Source organism: Mauremys mutica, chromosome 13 (assembly GCF_020497125.1).
Source record: "Mauremys mutica isolate MM-2020 ecotype Southern chromosome 13, ASM2049712v1, whole genome shotgun sequence".
Taxonomy (NCBI): domain Eukaryota; kingdom Metazoa; phylum Chordata; order Testudines; family Geoemydidae; genus Mauremys; species Mauremys mutica.
This window is the reverse complement of record NC_059084.1, coordinates 48,073,888-48,098,506: the sequence shown is the minus strand read 5'-3', so window position 1 is coordinate 48,098,506 and position 24,619 is coordinate 48,073,888. Positions and strand designations below refer to the sequence as shown.

At 53.9% G+C, this 24,619-nt stretch overlaps 2 gene segments (V, D, J or C); both read left to right on the top strand.

Moving 5' to 3' along the window:
• The first annotated feature begins 9,664 nt into the window (after window positions 1-9,664).
• LOC123348719 lies at window positions 9,665-11,614 on the top strand. The segment is given in 3 exon segments: window positions 9,665-9,710; window positions 9,804-9,917; window positions 11,410-11,614. Coding segments are annotated over 3 exon segments (363 nt in total).
• Window positions 11,615-14,561: 2,947 nt separating this feature from the next.
• LOC123347510 lies at window positions 14,562-18,675 on the top strand. The segment is given in 4 exon segments: window positions 14,562-14,601; window positions 16,002-16,106; window positions 16,214-16,509; window positions 18,463-18,675. Coding segments are annotated over 4 exon segments (654 nt in total).
• Window positions 18,676-24,619: the final 5,944 nt, after the last annotated feature.

Genomic DNA, 24,619 nt, shown 5'->3' with positions numbered 1-24,619 from the left:
TTTCTAGACTTTTAATTATTTTTGTTGCTCTTCTCTGGACTTTTTCTAATTTGTCCACCTCTTTCCTGAAATGTGGCAACCAGAACTGGACACAATATTTAAGTTGAGGCCTAATCAGTGTGGAGGAGAGCGGGAGAATTACTTCTTGTGTCTTGCTTACAACACTCCTGCTAACACATTGCAGAATGATGTTCGCTCTTTTTAACAAGTGTTACATTGTTGACTCATATCAAGCTTGTGATCCCCTATGACCCCCAGATTCCTTTCTGCAGTACCCCTTCCTAGGCAGTCATTTCCAGTTCTGTATGTGTGCAACCAGCAATGGCTCCAGGCACCAGCGCTCCAAGCCTGTGCCTGGGGCAGCAAGCTACTGGGGGCGCCCTGACGGTCCCTGTGAGGGCGGCAGTCAGGCAGACTTCGGGGGCCTGCCTGCGGGAGGTCCACCAGTCCTTTGGCTTCGGTGGCAATTCAGCGTCGGGGATGCCGAAGCCGCGGGACCGGCGACCTCCCACAGGTGCACTGCGAAGGCAGCCTGCCTGCCATGCTTGGGGTGGCAAAGAAGCTAGAGCCGCCCCTGTGCCTGCCCCCTGGGAAAGGGCTGGAATGGATGGGATTTAGCCGACATACAGTTAATGGGGGAACCACAGAGTATAACTCGGCTCTCACACCTCGTGTCACCATCACCAGGGATACTTGGAAGGACGAAGTTTATCTCCAGCTCCGCTTGCTGACAGCTGTAGACACTGGCACCTGTTACTGCGCCAGAGACACAGTGACACAGAGCAGAGCCGGGACTGGCACAAAAAAGGGAAATGAATTTCTAAAGTGCCAGCTGACTGGAACACACAGTCTGTGCTCTAGGGGATGAGACAGACGGGGCATTGCCCACAGTGGGGTCTCAGGAGCCAACCCCCTGTGTCCCCTACATCGCACCCTCTCCCAGCCCCTTCCACCAAGGGATTTTAAACACTCTGCTTCCTTGTGCTGCGCACTGAAAAGTGCACCCAGAGACTCACCGAGCCAGGAGTGATGGTTTGGGCTACCTCATATTTTGGGCACTTATCCCGACACACCTTGACCCTAATCGCCAGAAGATGCTCAGGGCCCGTATCTCTCATTGGCCTCAGCTGGCGCTGTGGGCGGGTATCATGCCTGGGGACCAGGCTCTCTGTGTCTCCAGACTCCAAAATTGGGAAATCACATCAGGACATCTTGATCCACAGTCAGGGCTGGTGCAACCCATTAGGCAACCTAGGCAGTCGCCTAAGGCGCTGGCATTTGGGGGGCGGCATTTCAGGTCCTTCGGTGGCAGCGACCATGGCGGCCGGATCTTCTGCTGCCCTGGTTGTTGTCGACATTTCAGCGGAGGGACCTGGGGCAGGGGGGCGAGGGGAGGGCCTCCTGCAGCAAGTAAGGGGGGGCGGCACGCAGGGGAACCGCTCCCCGCCCCAGCTCACCTCTGCTCCACCTCCTCTCCTGAGCATCCCACCCCGCTCTGCTTCTCTCCCTCCCAGGCTTGCGGCACCAAACAGCTGATTGGCGCCACAATCCTGGGAGGCGGGAGAAGTGGAGCGGTGACAGCATAATCGGGGGAGGAGGCAGAGCAGAGGTGAGCTGGGGCGGGGAGCTGCCGCACGGCTCCCCAGGCCAGGGGGAGCTGCCGCGGGGGAGGGGTGCCTGGGGAGGGCGGAGAGCTGCCACAGGGCTCGGGGAGGGGGGCGCAAGGTGGAAGTTTCCTCTAGGGCACGAAACATCCTTGAACCTGCCCTACCCATGGGCAGGGCCGGCTCTTGGTTTTTTGCTGCCCCAAACAAAAAGATTTTTGGCTGTCCCAGAGGGAGCGGAATCCCAGAGAGCGGGACATGGGCCCTGCACAGCAGTGTCCCCCCCATGGCACTGCTGCTGTTGCTGCTTCTGGCCACCCTGCCGCAGTCCCTGGGCAGCTTGGGGGTGGCCACCCTGTGGCACCTGCAGGCGGCTCCGTGTGCCCTGCGGGGTGGCCCCCAGCCCAAGTGTCCCCCGCTTGGAGCCTGCCCAGCCCAGCCACAAGGTGCGGGCACTGCTCCCCCTCGGTGCGAACCGCAGCAGCCCCAGGGCACCCCCGGCGCACAACGTGCTGCTGCTGCCAGGGCCGGCTCTAGGCTTTTGCAGCCCAAAGCAAAAAAAAAGAAAAAAGAAAAAAGAAAACAGATGGCCAGAATGCTGCCCCTGAAAATGGGCCGCCCCAAGCACGTGCTTGGTTTTCTGGTGCCTAGAACCGGCCCTGCTAACTGCTCCCCTGGAGCCTCCTCATCCACCCCCCCAGCCCCTTTCCAAATGTGGGAGCAGCACATACTACAGCGACCCAGACAAAGGCCGATTCACCATCTCCAGGGACAATTCCAACAACCTGCTGTATCTGCAACTGACCGGCCTGAGAGCCAAGGACACCGCCCGGTATTACTGTGCCAGACACACACCCTGCACAGTGAGGGGAAGCCGAGCTGAGCTCAGACAAAAACCTCCTGTTGCGATTAGCAGAGAAAGTCCCAGCTGGTTCGATGCTGACAGGCCGCGCTGGGAGCTCACAGGAGACAGTAATTTCCTCTGTTTGAAATGGGGGAAATGAACCCGGCTGGTCAGTCAGGTCTAGATCCACAGGAGGTGGAGATACCGGGAACGGGGTGTCCTGCACTGGGCGTGGTGGGGATTCACTCAGTCCCAGATGTTCTATTACAGATGTAAGCGGGGGATGGTCCCGCTAGTGTGGGGAACTTTCCTGGCCTGTACACTATGCCGGTGAAGTGGGCAAACGAAACGGTCTGAGTCCTCGCTCCCACTGCCTTTACCCAGAGCCCTGCCTGACCTCGAGGGCTCCCCTTCCACCTCGTGTGTGGCAGAATCCTTGTAACCCCAACAAGGCTGGGCCCAGGATTCCTGGGGGGGGCCTCGACCCCCAACCTTGTCATGGTCACTTAGGGCAGGGGCTAACATGTCCCCACTCTGGGGGGCTGCCTCTGCACTGGATGCTTCCCTGAACCACTGATCATCATGTACAATTCAAAGCAACAACAGTCCCCTTACACAGACTCTGATATGGGTTAACGGGAATTATTATCTGCCAAACAGAAGCCCAAATAGTCCCATGTTCACCTCTCAGTTCCTGTGTGGGGACAGAAAGCAGGCGAGGTGAAAACACAAACCCTGGCAGCTATAAAAGGGAACAAGGCTGTTCCCCAAATCCCTGTTGGTCAATGCCAGAGAGCTGGGTCGTGTCTGTTTATAGATTTATTTGACTCCCTGCCCTGTACATTGTCTCACCTCTATTAGCCTCATCAATGAACTGGTCTCCAGCCAGTCTGAGAGCCTAGTACCATGGCGCATTATGGAGCCATCCACCCACCCTCATCCTCTGAGCATCGTTCAGTGTAACTGTCTATGGGACATTCCCTGAGAACATTCCCTCCTCTCTCTCTCTCTCACTCTCTCTCTCCAGTGTGTGTGAATGAGGGTGGGGATATGAAAGGGAACACGAGTGGTCATGGGAATGGAGATCTGTGTCTCAGCGTGAATGCTGCTACTTGTCTGAAAGTCAGTGGGAACGGAAATATTTTTGTTGTTGTTTTTGTTACTATCCCTCAATATTACATCCTGGGGATGGTTTAGAAACACGTAGCGTTCATGTCACACAAGTTTTTTAAACACAACCAGGAGAAAGCTTCTGTCTACACTTCATTGCTCATTAATAATTAACTAAGTAAATGATCTTGATGATGACGCTCAGCGGTGATAGATTTGATGCTGCTTGTGGTCCTAGCACAGAGGTGGGCAAACTTTTTGGCTGAGGGCCACATTGGGGTATGGGTCGCTAGCGCGCCGCAGACTGCACAGAACTCGGTCATGGGAGCATCGCAGAGAAAGGGGTCGGGGGAAGAAATGTCGGTCCCTGGATTATAAATAGTTGAGGGTAAAGGGCATTTCTAAGTGAGTTTTAAAGAGTCACCCTGGAGTTGCTCTGTACGTCAGACATTGCCCTGCTAAGAGCTCCTATCAGCCACGTTTCTATTCCAAACACACACACACAAACACAGAGACACATCATCACACCTACAGACACACAGTCACAGACATACAATCATACAAGCACCCCCCCACACACACATCCACACCTTCAAGCACTTACACTAAGATACACAAACAAAAACACACATGCAAATACACACCCTGAAAAAGCCTTCTGACAATTTCTGAGTGTGTCAAAGGAGAAGAGACTGGATTTGAAAAGATTCAGCCAAATTCTGCTCTCAGTTGCATTGGCCTAAATCCGGGGTCACTCCCATGAACTAAACAGAATTATTCCAGATTTACACTGAGTAACTGACAACAGAATCAGACCTAACACAGAGCGGAAAATAGTCAGCCAGTTTACAGAGCTGGTCTACTGCCTTTTCTACCCTTTACTGCACTGTGCATTGCAGGTGTCCATAGTGGTAAGTGGTAAATTGAGATTTAAGAGAGCTGAAAATTACTTCCAGGTCTGCCACTTATTTCCTGGGTGATCTTGGGCCAGTCACTTCATTTCCACGTGCCTCAGTTTCCCCACGTGGAAAATTAGGATAACGCCGTTTATCTGCTTTGTAAAGCGCTCTGAAATCTATGGCTATATAGGAGCTAGGTTCTACTATCATCATCCTCATCTGTACTGGGATTATCTCGGCCTGATGATGCAGAAATGACATTAAATTTTTGACAGGTGAAGGTCCATGACCTCACTAATATTGGGCAACACCCTTCATTCCTCAATCCCGCCAACAGTCTCAATATAATTAGTCAGATTTGGTATTTTACCCATACCTAGGAATCTGCCCAGGGCTCTTCTACTAAACTGATTGCTCTGAGAGTTTTCTGCATCAAACACAATTGATGACCCTATGAGGGAAGCATCCTCTGCACCATAATTAGCTCCGGTTTAGCGAGAACTCCATGGCAACTGGTGAAACATTTACATTTATATTTTGAGCAATGGCCAAAAAGTTTCCAGCATCAGGTTTTTGAACACAGGGCGTGACACAAATGATGTTGTACTCAGTGGGGTGGCTTCCAGTGAGTTATAAAGGCCTGTCGCATCAGGCCCTACAAGGATTAAAGTCGCTTCTCTTTTCGTAGACCAGACATTTTTGCTCAAGTTCATCATGTCACCCAACCAGCAGTTTTCTCATGGGATGGAAAAGCCATTAATTGCTGCATTGGGGAATGGCCCAAGGTCAAATGAAGATAATTGACTAGCTCATTCCATTCATTTAAGTGATCCTCGCATCACACCCAGAGTAATAGACTTTTTTCTCCTAGATACACATATATCCCCCTCTGCCCCAGTCACCATCATATCTGAGCACCTCATACTTTCTGTCTCATCTATCCGCCATGCACCCCGCAGAGGGAGGAAAGTTCGATCATCCCCATTTCACAGCCTGAGAACTGAGGTACATCTATGGGAGTTGGGCTCCTCGGTGCTTCAGAGAATGTACAGTGATGCCTCAGTACTTGGAAAAATCCAGCCACAGGTTTACTTCCCCAGTGACACAGGAAGTCTGTGACAGAGCAGAGAACCCAGCCTGAGCGCCCTGAGCCCTGAATGTTCCTCTCTTGCTTCCTCTGGCCACTTTCTGAATCCCCAGGCAGGTAAATTGGGCTCATTAAGTGAGGATGTTTTGTGTGTCATAAGGAGGGTGATATGCAAATAGGGGTGACAGATTCCTGTTTAAATCTCTGCCTCTCTCTGCCCAGGCTGCTCCTGGAGACACAATCGGCAGCTCCTGGGTCTGTGCAGTTGCCAGCCAAATCACCTGAGAACTTTCCTCTCCAGCACCAGGGAAAATGAGACTTTGGCTCCTTTTAGTTTTTGTTGCTGCGGCTTTGGAAAGTATTTTCTTCCTAATGCATCTCCTGAAGGGCGAGAGATTTTTCTCTGTGTGATACTGCAATGGCTGTGATTTATAACACAGCTTTATTCAGTGCTCTCATGCTCTTTATTGGAGAATATGGTTCATGTGGCTCATTGGTCCCTTTATGAAGTAACTTCTCTCCTTCAATCCGCTGCTGATTTTAGATTTTCATAGAATCATAGAACTGGAAGGGACCTCGAGAGGTCATCAAGTCCACTCTCCTGCACTTATGGCAGGACGAGCACCATTTATACCATCCCTGACAGGTGTTTGTCTAACCTGCTCTTAAAACTCTCCAATGATGGAGATTCCACAACCACGCTAGATAATTTATTCCAATGCTTAACTGCCCTGATAGTTAGGAATATTTTCTTAATATCCAACCTAAAAGGGGCTCTAGAAGTGATCCTGGCAATTATAGACTGGTAAGTCTGACGTCAGTACCAGGCAAATTAGTTGAAACAATAGTAAAGAATAAAATTGTCAGACACATAGAAGAATATAAATTGTTGGGCAAAACTCAACATGGTTTCTGTAAAGGGAAATCATGTCTTTCTAATCTATTAGAGTTCTTTGAAGGGGTCAACAAAATGTGGAGAAGGGGGATCCAGTGGACATAGTGTACTTATATTTCCAGAAAGCCTTTGACAAGGCCACTCAAAGGCTCTTAAGTTGTCATGGGATAAGAGGGAAGATCCTATCATGGATTGAGAACTGGTTAAAAAACAGGGAACAAAGGGTAGGAATAAATGGTAAATGGTAAATTTTCAGAATGGAGAGGACAAACTAGTGGTGTCCTCCAAGGGTCAGTCCTAGGACCAATCCTATTCAATTTATTTATAAATGATCTGGAGAAAGGGGTAAACAGTGAGGTGATAAAGTTTGCAGATGATACTAAACTGCTCAAGATAGTTAAGACCAAAGCAGACTGTGAAGAACTTTAAAAAGATCTCACAAAACCAACAAACAATTGTTTCAAACAAACAATAACAAAGTGCTAAAAAAAATCTGGCAAATGAAATTTAATGTGGATAAATGTAAAGTTATGCACAATGGAAAAAGTAACTCCAACTATACATACAATATGCTGGAGGCTAATTTAGATACAACAAGTCAGGAAAGAGACCTTGGTGTCATGGTGGATAGTTCTCTGAAGATGTCCACGTAGTGCACAACAGAAGTCAAAAAAGCAAACAGGATATTAGGATTAAAAAGGAATAGAGAATAAGTCGGAGAATATATTATTGCCTTTATATAAATCCATGGTAAGCCCACATCTGGAATACTGTTCATTCCTTCTAGTGCACCTGGCATTGGCCATTGTGAGAAGACGGGTCACTGGGCTAGATGGACCTTTGGTCTGAGACAAAATGGCCATTCTTATGTTCTTATGGTCATATTTGAATGTGACCCTTATCAGACACCAAAGTAAAAAGGAAAACAACCTCCAGGACAGTTACAAATTCATAGAATTAAAGACTGGAAAGGATTAGTATGATTCTCTAGTCTGATCACCTGCATAATACAGGTCATAAATCCTCAACCTGATTAATTGGGTTTCAGTCTAGCACCCTCTTTACTTCAGCATCCTGGGATTCCGCTTTCTTCCCCCACTCTCAGAGATACAGTCAAGCAGAAGGGCAGTGATCTCTCAGCTTTTGGCACTAGAACCCACCAAGTTTGTTTGTTTTGTTTTTCTTTTTTGTTTGTTTGTTTTTCTGGTTAGTTGAATAATTGTTCAGCAAAACCTGGCTGTTTCTGGCACAAGGGACATTTTCCTAGGAGCAAAATAATCTTAGATTAAAAGAATAAATAACCCCCCAAATATTTATTTTCTGCTTTAAATTATAATACAAAAGGGAGGTCAGTGAGCGGGAGGGGGGCTGCAGAGTCCCCTTCTCCATTCCCCACCAGGGGGAGCAATGAGAAAACAGCACAGCCTTGGGGAGGAGACTGAAGAGGGGCTTTGGGGGTTGGAAAACATCCTTTTTTCAGCTCTGCACCTACATACACGGCTCGTTTGTACATGGAACTTGCAGGCAGGGCCGCCCAGAGGATTCCGGGGGTCCGGGGTCTTCGGCGGTGGGGGGCCCTTCCGTTCCGGGACCCGCCGCGGGTCTTCGGGGCACTTAGGCGGCGGGTCCCGGAACAGATGGGGCCCCCCGCCGCCGAAGACCGGGCTGCGCTTCGGCGGCGGCAGGTCCCCCTTTTCCCCTCCCCGCCCAGGCCCGTCCCGCTTCCCACCCCCCCCCCGGCCCGGCCCGGCCCCGCCCCGCCCCGCCCCAGCGGGTCTCGCTTCCCGTCCCCCCCCCCCGGCTCAGCCCCGGGGGGTCCCGCCGCCCTTCCCCCCCCCCCCCCCCCCCCCGGCTCTGCCCCGGCGGGTCTCGCTTCCCTTCCCCCCTCCCGCCCGGCCCCGGCGGGTCTCGCTTCCCTTCCCCCCCCGGCCCGGCCCCGGCAGCTCCCGCTTTCCCCCCCCCTTACCCGAGCACCGTCTCCCGTGGGGCCTGAGCTTCGTCCCGCTCAGAGCCGCGTGGTGAGGGGGCGGGGCTGTGAGCTCCACGCCGAGCGGAGGCAGCTGCCCCGCCCCCTCCCCACGCGGCTCGGATCAGGGCGGGGCTCAGGCGTTCGGCAGGAGACTCGGCGCTCGATGCGCCGAGGCTCCAGGAGAGGGGCGGAGGCGGGAGCCTCCGCTCTTCTCTTGGGGGCCCCTGCGGAGCCCGGGCCCGGGGCAAATTGCCCCCTTTGCCTCCCCCTCTGGGCGGCCCTGCTCGCAGGCGCCCTTTGACTTCGCCTCTTCTAAAGTCTCCGGGTTCCACTTCAGCGCTGGGTCCGTCAGGCTCCTGGGAAGCGTCTGCAGCGGGTCTCCAGGGCGCAGGACACACGAAATTGTTCTCATTGCACCGATTCAGTGAAAGGGCGGTTCGTTGTCTCCTGAGACAGTCCCAGCAACCCTCTGTATTTACAAAGCAGCAGGAGGACAGCGGAACACACCGCCCGGTATCACTGTGTGAGAGGCTAGACCAGAGTGACAAAGCCCATCACCAAAACCGACAGCGGGTTCACATCGTGTTTGGCTCTTAAAATGGCCCCATTTAAGCGGGGGGAACAGGAATCAACCCCAACAGCCAACACAACGGCAGATTTGTGGTCAGTTTTATTTCACAGAATCTCCGTATAAATGCGAAGTGGAGTCTGAATGGGAACAGGAGTGTGGACACGAATATAAATATCCATCGTGAATAACAATCTCCCTTCAGTGCTGCCTGAAGCCTCGCCAGACACGGGCCCCACTGACCGGACGTTACATGGCCCCTCTGCGCATGGGACGGGGCTCCAGAGCTGAGTCTCCCCTCCCCTCCCCTCGCCATATCACTTTACAATAAATAGCCCCTAAGTTCCTGGTTGAGGAAATAGAGTCACTGCAGGGAGCTGGTCATTCCTGCCAGGGGTCCGAAAGTGTCAGGAAGACCCCAGCGCCCTGTGCCCGGCGCTGCACAGACACACAGGCCGGGACAGTCTGTCTCCTGCACCCGGAGCGCTGGGGCGGGTCACTCAGATCACTGGCAGCAGGAGTGTGTGTCTTTTATAAAGCGGGGGCATGCAAATGAGGGAGACAGTTTCCTGTTTAAATCTGTGCCTCCCTCTGCCCAGGCTGCACCCGGAGACACAATCCGCAGCCCCTGGGTCTCTGCAGTGACCAGCCAGTTCACTGAGAACTTTCTCCTCCAGCACCCGGGAAAATGGGATTTTTGCTCCTTTTAATTTTGGCTCTAGCAGCTTTGGAAGGTATTTTCCTCCTCTGAATAACTGGCAGAGTGAGAAGAATATTGTGTTACCGCTGTTTTTATACCGATATTAATGGCCTGTCTTTATTCCCAGGTGTCCGGTCCCAGGTGCAGCTGGTGGAGTCCGGAGGGGATGTGAAAAAGCCCGGAGACTCTCTCCGCCTCTCCTGCAAAGCCTCCGGGTTCACCTTCAGCAGCTACTGGATGCAGGGCCGGCTTTAGGCCAATTCAACCAATTCCCCCGAATCGGGCCCCGCGCCTAAGAGGGCCCCGCACCCAAGTCCTGCCAGTGCGCTGTACCGGGGTGGCCCAGCTTCCCCAGGGGGCAATTTAAAGGGCCTGGGGCTCCCAGCATGGACTGGAGCCTCAGGCCCTTTAAATTGCCACCAGAGCCCCACTGCTGGAGCCCTGGGGGCTATTTAAAAAGTCTGGGGCTCCCCTTGCTTCTACTGCCCCGGCCCTTTAAATAGCCCCTGGAACCCCACCGCTTCCCCAGGGCTCCCGTGGCTATTTAAAGGGCCGGGGTTGTAGAAGCAGGGGAGCCCCAGGCCCTTTAATAACCCCAGAGTCCTGGGGTAGTGGGGGGCTCCAGCTGCCTCTGCTGCCCCAGTCCTTTAAATAGCCCCTGGAGCCCTGCCACTTCCCCAGGGCTCCCATGGCTATTTAAAGGGCCGGGGCGGTGGAAGCAGGGGAACCCTGGGCCCTTTAAATAGCCCCCGAGCCCCGGGCTGCTGTTGCTACTACCCCGGTGGGGGAGGGAGGAGGAGGAGGCACTTACCGTACAGGGTGGGCTGTACCCCCTGTACCCACACCCCCTGCCTGCAGCCAGCCCCTGCCTGCAGCCAGCCCCTGCCCGCACCAGCCCCGCACCCCCTGCCCTGTCTCCAGACAACCATTGCCACACGCCCCTGCCTGAAGCCAGCCAGTCCCGCACTCCTCTGTCTCCAGGCCTGCCAACCCCTGCCGCCCCCCCCTGCGGCCCTGCCTGAAGCCAGCCAGCCCACCCCACATCCCCCTGTCTCCAGCCAGCCCCACACCCCTTGCCCTGCTTGCAGCCAGACCCTACCTCCAGTCAGCCCCTGCCCTGCCTCCAGCCAGCCCCATGTCCACTGGTGCCCTGCAGTTCCCAGGGCAGTAACCCTGCACACCTGCTTCAATGAGAGGGGCAGAGAACAGCTGGGACCCACACATGTGCACACCCTAGGGTGACCAGAAACCAAGTGTGAAAAATTGGAACAGGGGTGGGGGGTAGTAGGATCCTATATAAGAAAAAGACCCCCAAATCGGGACTGTCCGTATAAAATCGGGACATCTGGTCACCCTAGCACACCTCCAGGGAGTGGCGGGGACCCACACATGTGAAACGGAGCTCATTTCTAGTTCAGGCCCATCTTTTAAAAAAAGAACTTTAGGTAGGGTTAACGTACATCCGTATTTTCCCAGACATGTCCAGCTTTTTGGTTCTTAAATCGCCATCCGGGAGGAATTTTAAAAAATACGGACATATGGTAACCCTATTGGTACAAAAAATACATACTGTGGCACATCCCTTAAAGCAGAACTTTTTACAGGGAACCGGTTGCTAAGAAATGAAAGGCTTTTTTTTACATGGTTTTTTTTTTTAGTCATCTCTGCCGGGGCCCCGCCAAAAATGTTCGAATTGGGCCCCACATTTCCTAAAGCCGGCCCTGCCTGGATGGACTGGGTCCGCCAGGCTCCCGGGAAGGGACTTGAAGGGGTCGCTGCTATAAACACGGGTGGGAGTAGTACATACTACCCTGATTCAGTGAAAGGCCGATTCACCATCTCCAGGGATAATCCCAAGAGTGAGCTGTATCTGCAAATGACTGGCCTGAAGCCCGAGGACACCGCCCGCTATTACTGTGCGAGAGATACACAGTGAAACGAAACCGGTTTGTGATCATACAAAAACCCAAGCTGCGGAATCGCCCTTCTCCCGGCAGCCGCGCGGGGGCAGCAGTGACACACACAGCGCTCCGGGCTGGGACAGGAGACCGGGCACCCGGGAGAATGTAACACAAACCCAGGGCCGGCTCCCGACCCCAGCCCGGCAAGCACGCGCGTGGGGCGGCATTTGCGGGCAGGGGCGGCAGGCGGGGCGGCGGACATCCCGCAGTCATGACTGCGGAGCGGGCGCTCGGCCCGCGGCTCCGCTGGATCTCCCGGGTTCCGGGACACCTCCCGCGCATGACTGCTTGGGGCGGCCAAATTCGTAGAGCCGCCCCTGCACAAACCTCCCGGCAGTTTTAACCCTTCCGTTCCCGGGCAACGTGTCTTCCCTTCCTGCCCAGAGCCCCACTGGGAGCAGAGATCCCCGCTTCATCTGTGAACCCCAATCCGGAGTGAGTCCTGTTCTGAGTCGCTCTCCCCTGGCAGACCTGGCACGTTGGCTCCCCCGGGGCCCGTCTCCGTGTCACACTCACAGGGCAGCGTCTGTCAGTGTAAACGGGACAAGCGCATTGGGGTTCGCATCAGACCCAACCGATGGAGCGAATTGCTCCTAGGGCCAAATCCTCCGCTCGTGTAAAGTCACCGCAGCTGCTTCCGCTAGACTCGAGTTACTCCGGATTTACACCAGGGAGGCTCTGGCCCTTTCAGCAAACTGGGACGTTTAGCGCAGTAACGCAGCGGAAGGTGATTAGTTCATTCTAACCCGTGTGGGGCCCCTCACCGGGGAGTCTCGGCCCTTCACACGCGGTTATCGCCTTTCTCCCCACAGCGCCGCCGGGAGGCCAGGAACGATCCCAGCCCCTGGGTCAGAGCGGGGAGACTGAGGCCCGGAGAGCTGAAGGCTGGATATGGAAATGGGCGATTCAGAGTCCGGGCGGGGCTGTGGGCAGAGATCACCCAGCGCCTGAACAAACCCCACTCCGCTGAGCCTGGGGATGTGGCACCGCCGGGACTTTCCCAAGCGGCTCGTGGATTGTTTTCACCCCACGGACACTGGGCAATCACCGCCCGGACTCGCCGCGGGTGTCAGTGGGTGGAGCTGAATGAGCCCCACTCTAGCGAGCAGGTAAATGTGGGCACTGCTGGGACTTTCAAAAGAGACTCACGTTTTGTTTTGTTTTCTCATCCATGTGACATTTGGAAATCACAGTCTGAGCGTGAACGGTGCAGCTAAGGATCCAGCCCACAATAAAGTTTCACAATTTCATAGAGTCACCATGGAGCTAACAGACCCCGCCCCTCAGCCCTGGATGACATCATCAGTGTTTTCCCAGTAATTGAAATTTGGGAGGGAGGGTTTGAATTTACAGGGGGGTCAGGGCCAATGGGCGATGGGACCGTGAGGGTGAAGCTGGGCTGTACGACACCATAGTAAGAACTGAAAAAGTTTCATGACCATTTTATTAGATTTAACTGGTGTTTTAAAATCATCACACAAATTAAAGTTGGCTACTCAAGCCTTCTATGAAGTGCTACGTCTACATCCTTCTTCGTTTCTTGTTATAATTTTGCACAACTCTTTTAATGAACTTGTTGAATGCAGTGTGTTCATCTTTGGTGGTTGCTCGTGTGTCTGGTACTTCCATTCCCTCAGTTGATATGCTCATTAGTTCATTCACATCACCAGGCAGAAGGCGACTTCTTTCCGAACACAAAATTCTATTCAGTGATGAAAAAGAACCCTCACCTGTAGCTGTTGTGACTGGGAGTAGCAAGAGATGAATTCCCACTTCTTTCATCCCAGGAAATATGGCATAAAGATCAGCTCAAGCCACTAGTGATGATAAAAAAAGAAGTTGAAGTCAAATCTTCATTCACTCGTCCTATGATATTCCCATTCTGTGTTCAAATTCTCTATTCTATCCTGAGCACATGGCAGCCTCATTGCTGGTAGTGCCTCACTCCACTCAACTGTTGGTGTTTTATAGGACCGAGATCTGTAAAAGCTACATAGAATCTAGAAGTTGTTATTGTAGATTTTTAATAATCAAGTCTGTGTAATTTTTCAGTAGCCTTAACAAACACTTCTTGTCCTCTTCCTTTAAGAATTCAATATAGTAGCAAAAATGATCCACCAGCCTCACTACTTAGATCCATCCCATCTTGGCAGATACGTTCCAAAGCCAGTAATAACTTCAGAGCTGCCTGCATCCTCACCTATGGAAAGACTCACAGACACATCGTGCTTCCCATCCCAGGGAGACTTAACTCTCCAGTGAGTGTCCCAGCCCAGTGCAACCCTGTGATCCCACCCCTCCCCAGCCACTGATCAGTACAAGGTTTACCAGGTACCACTGGTGCCATGGCACTGGGCCCGGACTCCAAAGGGGCACCGGCCTGTCCCACCCTGCTTGGGCTGCAGAAAGGCCCTGCCAGCTCTTCTCTGCCCCCCACCCACTGCTCTCTCCTGCAGGGGCAGAAGCTTGGTCCTGCCAGCTCCTGGGGCTCCTGGTGCAGGGCGGGCTCCTCCCGCACCCACCAGCAGCCAAGCTCCCCCCTCCCCCACTTCTTCCCTGAGCATGCTGTGTTCCTGCCCCTCCCCCTCCCAGTGCTTTCCCTGCCACCAGGGATGGCTTCAGGCACCAGCGTGCCAAGCGCATGCTTAGGGCGGCATGCCACGGGGGGCGCTCTGCCGGTCGCTGGCAGGGCGGCAGGCAGCTCCAGTGGACTTCCCACAGGTGTGCCTGCGGCTGCTTCACGGAAGCTGCGGGACCAGCGGACGCTCCGTAGGCACATCTGTGGGAGGTCCACTGGAGCCGCGGGACCGGCGACCAGCAGAGAGCCCCCCACGGCATGTCACCGTGCTTGGGGCAGCGAAATGGCTAGAGACAGGAGACAGAGGTTCTGCTGACCCCATTCCCCTGGGGAGCGCAGGGAGCGGATGCCCAGGGTGTATTTCACGGAGCAGGAGGAAAGAACAGGTGCATCCGCCCTCACTCTGTGGATCCCCCCAGTGACTGGAAGGCGGGGGGTGGGAGTGGGGGTGGTCAGTGATCATCTATTGCTTTTGTACTGAGGATGATAATTCTCTGGGTGAAATTCACCCTTTTCACAGGAGTCAGCCGAAGCTCCTCTCCAGCTCCCGAGCCCCACCTAAGCCTCCTGTAGGATTTATCCACTGGCGGAGCCTTCTGCTGCCCTTCTGCACAGGGATGGTTTTTTATCCCATCTCCAGAGCTCTGACCCTTCTCCTCAGACCAAGCCACAGTGACTCCAAAACTATTTCCAGCAATGTAGTATGGAAGAAAACAGAGTCTTCACTCTCAGGTTGGCTGCAACAAGTCCACAACAGTTTATTTTTCCTGACACTTGCAAGGGGAGAGTACACACAGGCGGGGTTCCCAGTCCCAGTCAGGTCTCCGTTAGATAAACAATTAGGACAAGCATTTACACCTTTTCTTGCAGACAGTAATGATCAACAACCGCACCTTGTTTATACATATTCTTTCCTAATATCTCCCTTTTTCTCATGAATTTCTGCCACAATCTACATTCCATTCTTATCTAACACAAGGACAAAAAACAGTATCTCTTAGAGTTTTTTGTTCCACTTGCTTTCTACTTGCCTAGGCCCTGCCTGAAATCTCATGTTATTAAAGCTAGTGTTAGTCTGACTCTTACTTTATTCCTAAAAGTTAAGATATCTGCATTCAAATTCCCTTTATCCTTTTCTCTGCTTCCACAGTAGCAAAAAAACACCAGAATTATTCCAAATCACCATTTCAAAATCTGTTTCCACACTCAGTGACTGGGTTACCCTGAGAACAGAACGGATCAATACTGTAACTTGCTCCCAGTTGATAACACTGACACCAACATTTAAGAGGGCGGGGGGAAGAGAGGCAAAAATCCACAGATAGATAGATAGATAGAGGAGGTGTACAGGGATAGATAGATAGATAGATAGATAGATAGATAGATAGATAGATAGATAGATAGATAGATAGATAGATAGATAGAGGAGGTGTACAGGGATAGATAGATAGATAGATAGATAGATAGAGGGGGTGTACAGGGATAGATAGATAGATAGATAGATAGATAGATAGAGGAGGTGTACAGGGATAGATAGATAGATAGATAACACAACTGTTTCCATACAGTTGTTTTACACATGAAATAAGGGTAAAATCATGACCTTAAGGGAAGATTCGCTGCTAAGGTCGGACTCTCTAACCCACCTGTATTAGATTTCACAATGAGCTACAGTGTCACACGCCTGCTGGGTCCCCCCGTTATATTGTCCCCACCCCCCGGCCCATGCAAATGAGCTCCCCGGGGCCCTGTTCATAGCCCAGTCCCGGCCGCTCACCCCGCTCAGAGCCAGCGCCGGGCTTCAGCTTCCCATCCCGCCTGGGGACCGAGCCGCCAGCCGCAGACGTGACCCCCAGCCTGGCCATCGCCTTCCTCCTGCTGCTCCCCGCGGGTACGGGCGGGACCTGCGCTGCCGCTCCGCGCCCGGTACCGCGTGTTCCCTAATAACTGCGCCTCCGGAATCACTGCAATATTCCCCCTTTATCTCCCCCTCTGCAGGTGTCTATTCCCAGGTCAGCCTGGTGGAGTCCGGTGGGGGAGTCAAGAAGCCCGGGGAGACCCTCAGACTGACCTGCACCGTGTCCGGATTCTCTCTCACCAGCTACGGGGCGCACTGGGCCCGCCAGCCAGCGGGGAAAGGGTTGGACTGGATGGGAGGTATCTGGGCTGATGGGGGCACTGCTTATAGCAATGCTCTCAAAAGTCGACTCCCCATCACCAGAGACACCTCCAAAGGCCAAGTGTCCCTCCAACTGACCGGCCTGCAGCCCGGAGACACCTCCGTGTATTACTGTGTCAGATACACACTGTGAGGAAAATCCTATTAAAGCCTGCACTAAAACTAACCTTGCGGAGAACCAGTCTGGGTTTATGATTCCCAGGGAGGAGCAGCTGCCAACACTGCTTCTGCCTTGCGTTACAAGCACTCCATGAATCCAACCCCTTAGCACTGAAAGGCAGAACTCCCAAGGCTGGGAGTGGAACCCAGGAGTCCTGGCTGCTGCATTTTGTCTCTGGTGCCCCTAAGAAATGAAGGGAAAGACCCCAGGAATAAGAACATGAGAACAACCATACTGGGTCAGACCAAAGGTCTATCTAGCCCAGTATCCTTTCTTCCGACAGTGGCCAATACCAGGTACTTCTGAAGGAATGAACAGAACCGGTGATCATCAAGTGATCCATCCTCTGTCGCCCATTCCAAGCTTCTGGCAACCAGAGGCTAGAGACACCATCCCAGCCCATCCTGGCTAATAGCCATTGATGGACCTAGCCTGGGACCCTAAGAATTGCCAGCACTAACGCTCTCCCAAGGGCCCACGTAACTCAAACTTCTGTCTCCCAGAGGGGTCAGCACCCACTATTGTATAGGAAGCAGCCCACTATTTGGCAATTATTAACTCACCTGCTCAAAAGGGGAAGATTTCTCATAATCCTCCCTCCTTCCGAGATTCATCTCACTCTGACAGGAGGGGAGTTTATCTCCTTCCCAGAATTGCTCAGTGCTCCAGCTTCAAGCTCTAACTCCTCCCTGGTTGAACCAGAACGATATCTCTGTGCCAAGGCCACCCAGAGGATTCAGGGGGCCTTGGGTCTTTGGCAGCGGGAAGCCCCCTTCAGCGGTAATTCGGTGGTGGGGGGTCCTTCTACTCTGGGACCCACCACTGAAGTGCCCCAAAGACCCCCAGCGGGGACCCCCATCACTGAATTACTGCAGAAGACCTGGCACTTCAGCGGTGGGTCCCGCTTCGACGGTAATTCAGTGGTAGGGAGTCCTTCCACCCTGGAGGGAAAGGACCCCCACCACCAAAGACCCCGAGCGGAAGAAGCTCTGGGGACCCGTCCCCGCGAGAGTTTTCTGGGGCCCCCGGAGCCAGTGAAGGACTCCTCCAGGGGCAGGGCCGCCCAGAGGATTCCGGGGGCCCGGGGTCTTCGGCGGCGGGGGGCCCTTCCGTTCCGGGACCCGCCGCCGAAGCTGAAGACCCGCGGCGGGGGGGGGGGTCCCCACCGCGGGTCTTCGGGGCACTAAGGCGGCGGGTTCCGGAACAGAAGGGGCCCCCCGCCGCCGAAGACCGGGCTGCGCTTCGGCGGCGGCGGCGGGTCTCGCTTCCCGGCCCCCCCCCCCTCGGCCCGGCCCGGCCCCGGCAGCTCCCGCTTCCCCCCCCCCCCTTACCGGAGCGCGTCTCCGGAGGGGCCTGAGCTCCGTCCCGCTCAGACCCGTGTGGTGAGGGGGCGGGGCTGGGAGCTCCATGCCGAGCGGAGGCAGCTGCCCCGCCCCCTCCCCACGCGGCTCGGATCGGGGCGGGGCTCAGGGGCTCGGCAGGACGTTCCAGGAAAGGGGCGGAGGCGGGAGCCTGCGCTCTTCTCTTGGGGGCCCCTGCGGAGCCCGGGGCCCGGGGCAAATTGCCCCCTTTGCCCCCCCCCCCCGGGCGGCCCTGTCCAGGGGTCCCAAAAAGCTCTGGTGGGGGCCCCAGCGGGGCTGGGAAAAATTGCCCCACTTGCCCCCCCTCTGGGCAGCCCTGCGTGTGAATGTGCTACAGCCCCCACACATCCCCCCCGCAATATGTAAAGCACAGGAATTTTGGCACCTCCTAAAAAGAAAACTCGAAACAAACAAACAAATCAACAAAAACCCGCAGCCCCTCCCCACAGACAAACTCCAGGATCCGGTTTAGGAATTACACTTCGGCTCAACCCACCCGAGACCCACTCCTGATCCGGCCCATCGCTGTTATCCCCATCATACCCAGGCACTGCACCGGCCGGCCTCTAAGCTGCAAATTCCCACCATCAACCCGAACCCCGAGAAGCCAGGCAATGAGGAGTCACGGGTGAAGAATCCCCCCAGGCTTTTCTACCCCCCCCCCCCGACATTCTCCGCTGTCAGTGACACTCTGCGCTCACCCCGGAGACATTCTGCCCTCAGCACATTCACCGCCCTGGCGCTGCGCATCCAGCTCTGAACTCTGGCCTGAGACTTTCCTCCGAGCACTTCTCCCATCTCCAGCGACCATCTGCAGCACCGCCCTGCTCCGTGCACTAGGCGCTCCTGCTGCGGACCCGGCCCCCGGTCACTGCGCAGGTCCGTGGAGCGGGCCCCTGCTGGGAAAAGGAACGGGCCACTTTGCCCCAGCGCCGCGGGGAATCTTCACCCTCCAGCAGGTGTCCCCCAAACCAGTGAAAACCTCGGACCTGACCCCGTCATTGACCCCACAGAGCCACCGCCCCAGGGTGCACGGGGAGTGGGGGCTTCCGAGCGGAATCTCCCACCAGCTCTTAGTTGACTAGAATAGATTTCACAGGGGGCCCAAATCCCCGGGTAAAGAATTCCGGTTAAGGGAGCTGTTTGTTTCTCCCATATACAACAGCATAAGGAGCGTCTGACCCCGCTCTGAACCAGTGTGTTAATAATTTACATCTCCGAGGAGAGGAGTTTGTGTCCCTTATAAGGAGCGGGACAGGGCAGTGGTTCTCAGACGGGGTAAGCGGAGGTCTTCCTGGGGATGCATCAGCTCATCCAGACATTTGTCTAGTTTTACAACAAGCTACATAAAGAGCACTAGCCAATTCAGTACAAACTCAAACTTCATACGGACAATGACTTGTTTATACTGCTCTACAGGCTGAAATTTAGTACAATATTTATATTCCAATCAATTTATTTTCTAACTATATGATAAAAATGAGACTCAGCAATTTCTCGATAAGGTGCTGTGACACTTTTGTGTTTTGATGTCTGATACAGTTTTTATGTGAGGTGAAACTTGGAGTATGCGAGACAAATCAGACTCCTGATTCAGTACAGTCTGGAAAGGCTGACAGGACAGCCACTGAACTAGGCCATTTTCCTGTCTCTATTAGTGGCCAGAACCAATTGCAAGAAACCCTGGTCCCTGGTCAGGCCGCGCTTGGTCCACTAATCCCAGGGAGGCTCCACAGCAAACTTAACTCTGTCCTCAGACTCCCCCCTCCCCCCCCCCCAGCTTCTCCCCCCCTGCACCCACAGGCGGGCCCTACACCGGGCCCAAAGCACGAGCCAGGCTTGCTCCGATCACGTTCCTAGTGTCACGGATCATTTCAATGGAGCCGGTCACTGCCGGGAAGGGAAAGAGGCTTCCGTCCCCAATCCTCCCCGCGCCATGGGGAATCTTCCCTCTCCAGCGGGTGACCCAGCCCAATGGATCCCCGGGACACGACCCCTCCCCGGACACTGACCCCCCCCCTGACCGGACGTTGCATGGCCCTTGTGCCCCTGGAATGGGGCTCCAGAACTGAGTCACCCCCAGCCCCAGTATCACCTCACAATAGCCAGGCCCTCAGTTCCCGGGTGGGGAAATACAGTCACTGCAGGGAGCTTTTCACTCCTCCCAGGGGTCCGAAAGTGTCAGGAGGATCCCAGCACCCTGTGTCCGGCGCTGCACAGACACACAGCACGGGACAGTCTGACTCCCGCACCCGGAGCCCTAGTGCGAGTCACTCAGATCGCTGGCAGCAGGAGTGTGTGTCTCTTATAAAGCGGGGACATGCAAATGAGGGAGACAGTTTCCTGTTTATATCTGTGCCTCCCTCTGCCCAGGCTGCACCCGGAGACACAATCCGCAGCCCCTGCGTCTGTGCAGTGACCAGCCAGTCCCTGAGAACTTTTCCCTCCAGCACCTGGGAAAATGGGATTTTTGCTCCTTGTAATTTTCACTGTAGCCGCTTTGGAAGGTATTTTCCTCCTCCGAATAACTTGCAGAGTTAGAAGAATATTGTGTTACCGCTGTTTTTATACCGATATTAAAGGCCTGTCTTTGTTCTCAGGTGTCCGGTCCCAGGTGCAGCTGGTGGAATCCGGAGGGGATGTGAAAAAGCCCGGAGACTCTCTCCGCCTCTCCTGCAAAGCCTCCGGGTTCACCTTCAGCAACGCCTACATGAGCTGGGTCCGACAGGCTCCTGGCAAGGGACTAGAATGGGTCGCTAAAATATACCCCGGTGGGAGTACTATATACTACCTTGATTCCGTCAAAGGCCGATTCACCATCTCCCGGGACGATCCCAAGAGTGAGCTGTATCTGCAAATGACCGGCCTGAAGCCCGAGGACACCGCCCGCTATTACTGTGCGAGAGACACAGTGACACGAAACCCGTTTGTGATCCTACAAAAACCCAGGCTGCGGAATCGCGCTTCTCCCGGCAGCCGCGCGGGGGCAGCAGTGACACACACACCGCTCCGGGCTGGGACAGGAGACCCGGCACCCGGGTGAATGTAACACAAACCTCCCGGCAGTTTTAACCCTTCCGTTCCCGGGCAACGTGTCTCCCCTTCCTGCCCAGAGCCCCGCTGGGTGCAGAGATCTCTCGCTTCATTTGTGAACCCCAATCCGGGAGAGGCGGCTACTGAGGGAGAAGCAGAGGCCCGTTGGTGGTGGTGGTGGAGTCATGGGGGCACTAGGGTCACAGAACGCAGCTCCCACTGAGTGAGATTTGGCCCAGGACTCCCCAAAGTCTCGTATGACATTCCCACCCTGCATTAGCTACCAGCCAATTGTCACTGTCAGGTCTCCCATGGCTACAAAAAGGCTGAACCTGCTTCCCCTTGTACTCAGAGAGTTTCTAGTTTCAGATTCTGGTCCAGGTGCCAAATGTTCTTGTCTCCCACAATCTAACCCAGGGGTGGAGGAGGGGGTGCGGAGTGAGTGAGGGGGTTCAGAGCAGGGGGAGGGAAGTGGGGGGGCTCAAGGCAAGTTGGGGGCAGGAAGGGTGTGGGGTGCATCAGGGGGCTCAGGGCAGTGGGTTGAGAGCACGGTTCCCTCTAAGCTGTGCATGTGTGTGTGCACACAGATCCTAAACCCTGCGCACACGGCGAAACACTGCATGCACAAAAATTTGCACAGAAGAATTTTTTTGCGCACACAGCCTGTCAAAAATTAGAGAGAACATTGGTTTGGGGGCAGGGGAGGTTTGAGGGGCAGGCTCCTGCCCAGCGCTGTTTACCTGGAGCAGCTCCAGGGTGGCAGCAGCTCCCACTGGGGCTAAGACAGGCTCCCTGCCTGCCTGCCCTGGTCCCATGCCACTCCCAGAAGCAGCGAGCACCATGTCCCTGTGGCGCCTGAGTGGGGGGGAGGGGAGGCAGAGGGTTCCGTGCGCTCCCCTCGCCTGTAAGTACCTCCCCCTAAAAGCAGCAAAGAGTCTTGGGTCCCCTTATAGACTAACAGACATATTGGAGCATGAACTTTCATGGGTGAATCCCCACTTCGTCGGATGCATGCGAAGTGGCTATTCACTCAGGAAAGCTCATGCTCCAATACGTCTGTTAGTCTGTAAGGTGCCACAGGACTCTTTCCTGCTTTTACAGATCCAGACTAACACAGCTCCCCCTCTGAGACTTACCTCCCCCTAAGCTCCCATTGGCCAGAGTTCCCCGTTCCCGGCCAATGGCAGTTGTGGGGTGCAGTGCCTGCAGGCTAGGGCAGAGCGTGGAGCCCGCTGCCCACCCTCCCCCAAGGGCCGCAGGTACATAGTGCTGGCTGCTTCTGGGAGTAGCGCGAGGCCCATGGCACAAGGGGGTGACAATCCCATGGGGCAGATCCAAAGCCTTGATGGGCCCGATCCAGCCCACAGACCGTAGTTTGCTCACCCCTGGTCTAACCCAAAGGCAAGGAGGAATAAGGGAAGCTTTTCCCTGACCCCAGAACATGCTCTTTCAGGCCAGCGAAGGATGTCTTGGGATTTGAGTTCATTTTACTTCTCCCTTAGGTAAAAGCACAAACATGATCCCCCATCCCAGGCGCTTCACAACACAGAATAAGGGACCCTCTGAGTCCTCTTCATTGTTGCAACCACTGTTATATATTTTCAGCAAGTATTGTACAAAGCAGGGCTGGTTCTAGGTCCCCCCAACCCCTCATGCAAAAAAATTTTGGCTGCCTCCCCTCCTTTTTTTTTTTTTGGCTTTTACACATGTTTGCACTTTGCAATATTGTTGGGGTTTTTTTTGTTTGTTTGACTGGGTGCGGTACTGATGCAGCATTCAGCAACGACTTCATCTGAATCAGCTTGAGCTGGGTGTATTTGCCTGAATTTCTTATTGAGACAGAGGAGCTGAAAACTCCATGGGCCACCAGAGGGCCTGAGTAACTCTCGCTGCCTGTGATATGTGTGGAGGTGAAATACAGACTAGAGCAGGGATCGGCAACCTCTGGCACGCAGCTCGCCAGGGTAAGCACCCTGGCAGGCCAGGCCAGTTTGTCTACCTGCCATATCCTCAGGTTTGGCCGATCGCGGCTCCCACTGGCCATGGTTCACCACCCCAGGCCAATGGGAGCTGCAAGAAGCCACGGTGAGCACATCCCTTGGCCCGTGCCGCTTCCCACAGCCCCCATTGGCCTGGAGCGGCGAACCGGGGCCAGTGGGAACTGCGATGAGTGGAACCTGCTGACCCAGCATGTAAACAAACTGGCCTGGCCAGCCATGGTGCTTACCCTGGTGAACTGTGTGCCAAAGGTTGCCGACCCCTGCTGTAGGGCTTTAGGAACATGAAGTGGCTCTTGGCGGACTCCGGGGTCAGTCAGACTTTGTAGCAGTAGCCCAGAGGGCTGCCGCCTGCCACATCCAGGCAGTTGGTGGCACTTTGTTGCCCAAGGAGAGCTGGGGCTTGATGTTGGACTTCTTGAAGATATCCGCCAGAATGCTGCTCCTGGAAATATGCCACCCCAAGCACGTGCTTGTTTTGCTGGTGCCTAGAGCTGGTCCTAGTTCGGAGTAGTGGGAGGGGGAACCCTGACACCAATTCATAAGAACATAAGAACATAAGAAAGGCCGTACCGGGTCAGACCAAAGGTCCATCTAGCCCAGTATCTGTCTACCGACAGTGGCCAATGCCAGGTGCCCCTGAGGGAGTGAACCTAAAAGGCAATGATCAAGTGATCTCTCTCCTGCCATCCATCTCCATCCTCTGACGAACAGAGGCTAGGGACACCATTCTTACCCATCCTGGCTAATAGCCATTTATGGACTTAGCCACCATGAATTTATCCAGTCCCCTTTTAAACATTGTTATAGTCCTAGCCTTCACAACCTCCTCAGGTAAGGAGTTCCACAAGTTGACTGTGCGCTGCGTGAAGAAGAACTTCCTTTTATTTGTTTTAAACCTGCTGCCTATTAATTTCATTTGGTGACCCCTAGTTCTTGTATTATGGGAATAAGTAAATAACTTTTCCTTATCCACTTTCTCAACATCACTCATGATTTTATATACCTCTATCATGTCCCCCCTTAGTCTCCTCTTTTCCAAACTGAAGAGTCCTAGCCTCTTTAATCTTTCCTCATATGGGACCCTCTCTAAACCCCTAATCATTTTAGTTGCTCTTTTCTGAACCTTTTCTAGTGCTAGAATATCTTTTTTGAGGTGAGGAGACCACATCTGTACACAGTATTCGAGATGTGGGCGTACCATGGATTTATATAAGGGCAATAATATATTCTCAGTCTTATTCTCTATCCCCTTTTTAATGATTCCTAACATCCTGTTTGCTTTTTTGACCGCCTCTGCACACTGCGTGGACATCTTCAGAGAACTATCCACGATAACTCCAAGATCTTTTTCCTGACTTGTTGTAGCTAAATTAGCCCCCATCATGTTGTATGTATAGTTGGGGTTATTTTTTCCAATGTGCATTACTTTACATTTATCCACATTAAATTTCATTTGCCATTTTGTTGCCCAATCACTTAGTTTTGTGAGATCTTTTTGAAGTTCTTCACAATCTGCTTTGGTCTTAACTATCTTGAGTAGTTTAGTATCATCTGCAAACTTTGCCACCTCACTGTTTACCCCTTTCTCCAGATCATTTATGAATAAATTGAATAGGATTGGTCCTAGGACTGACCCTTGGGGAACACCACTAGTTACCCCTCTCCATTCTG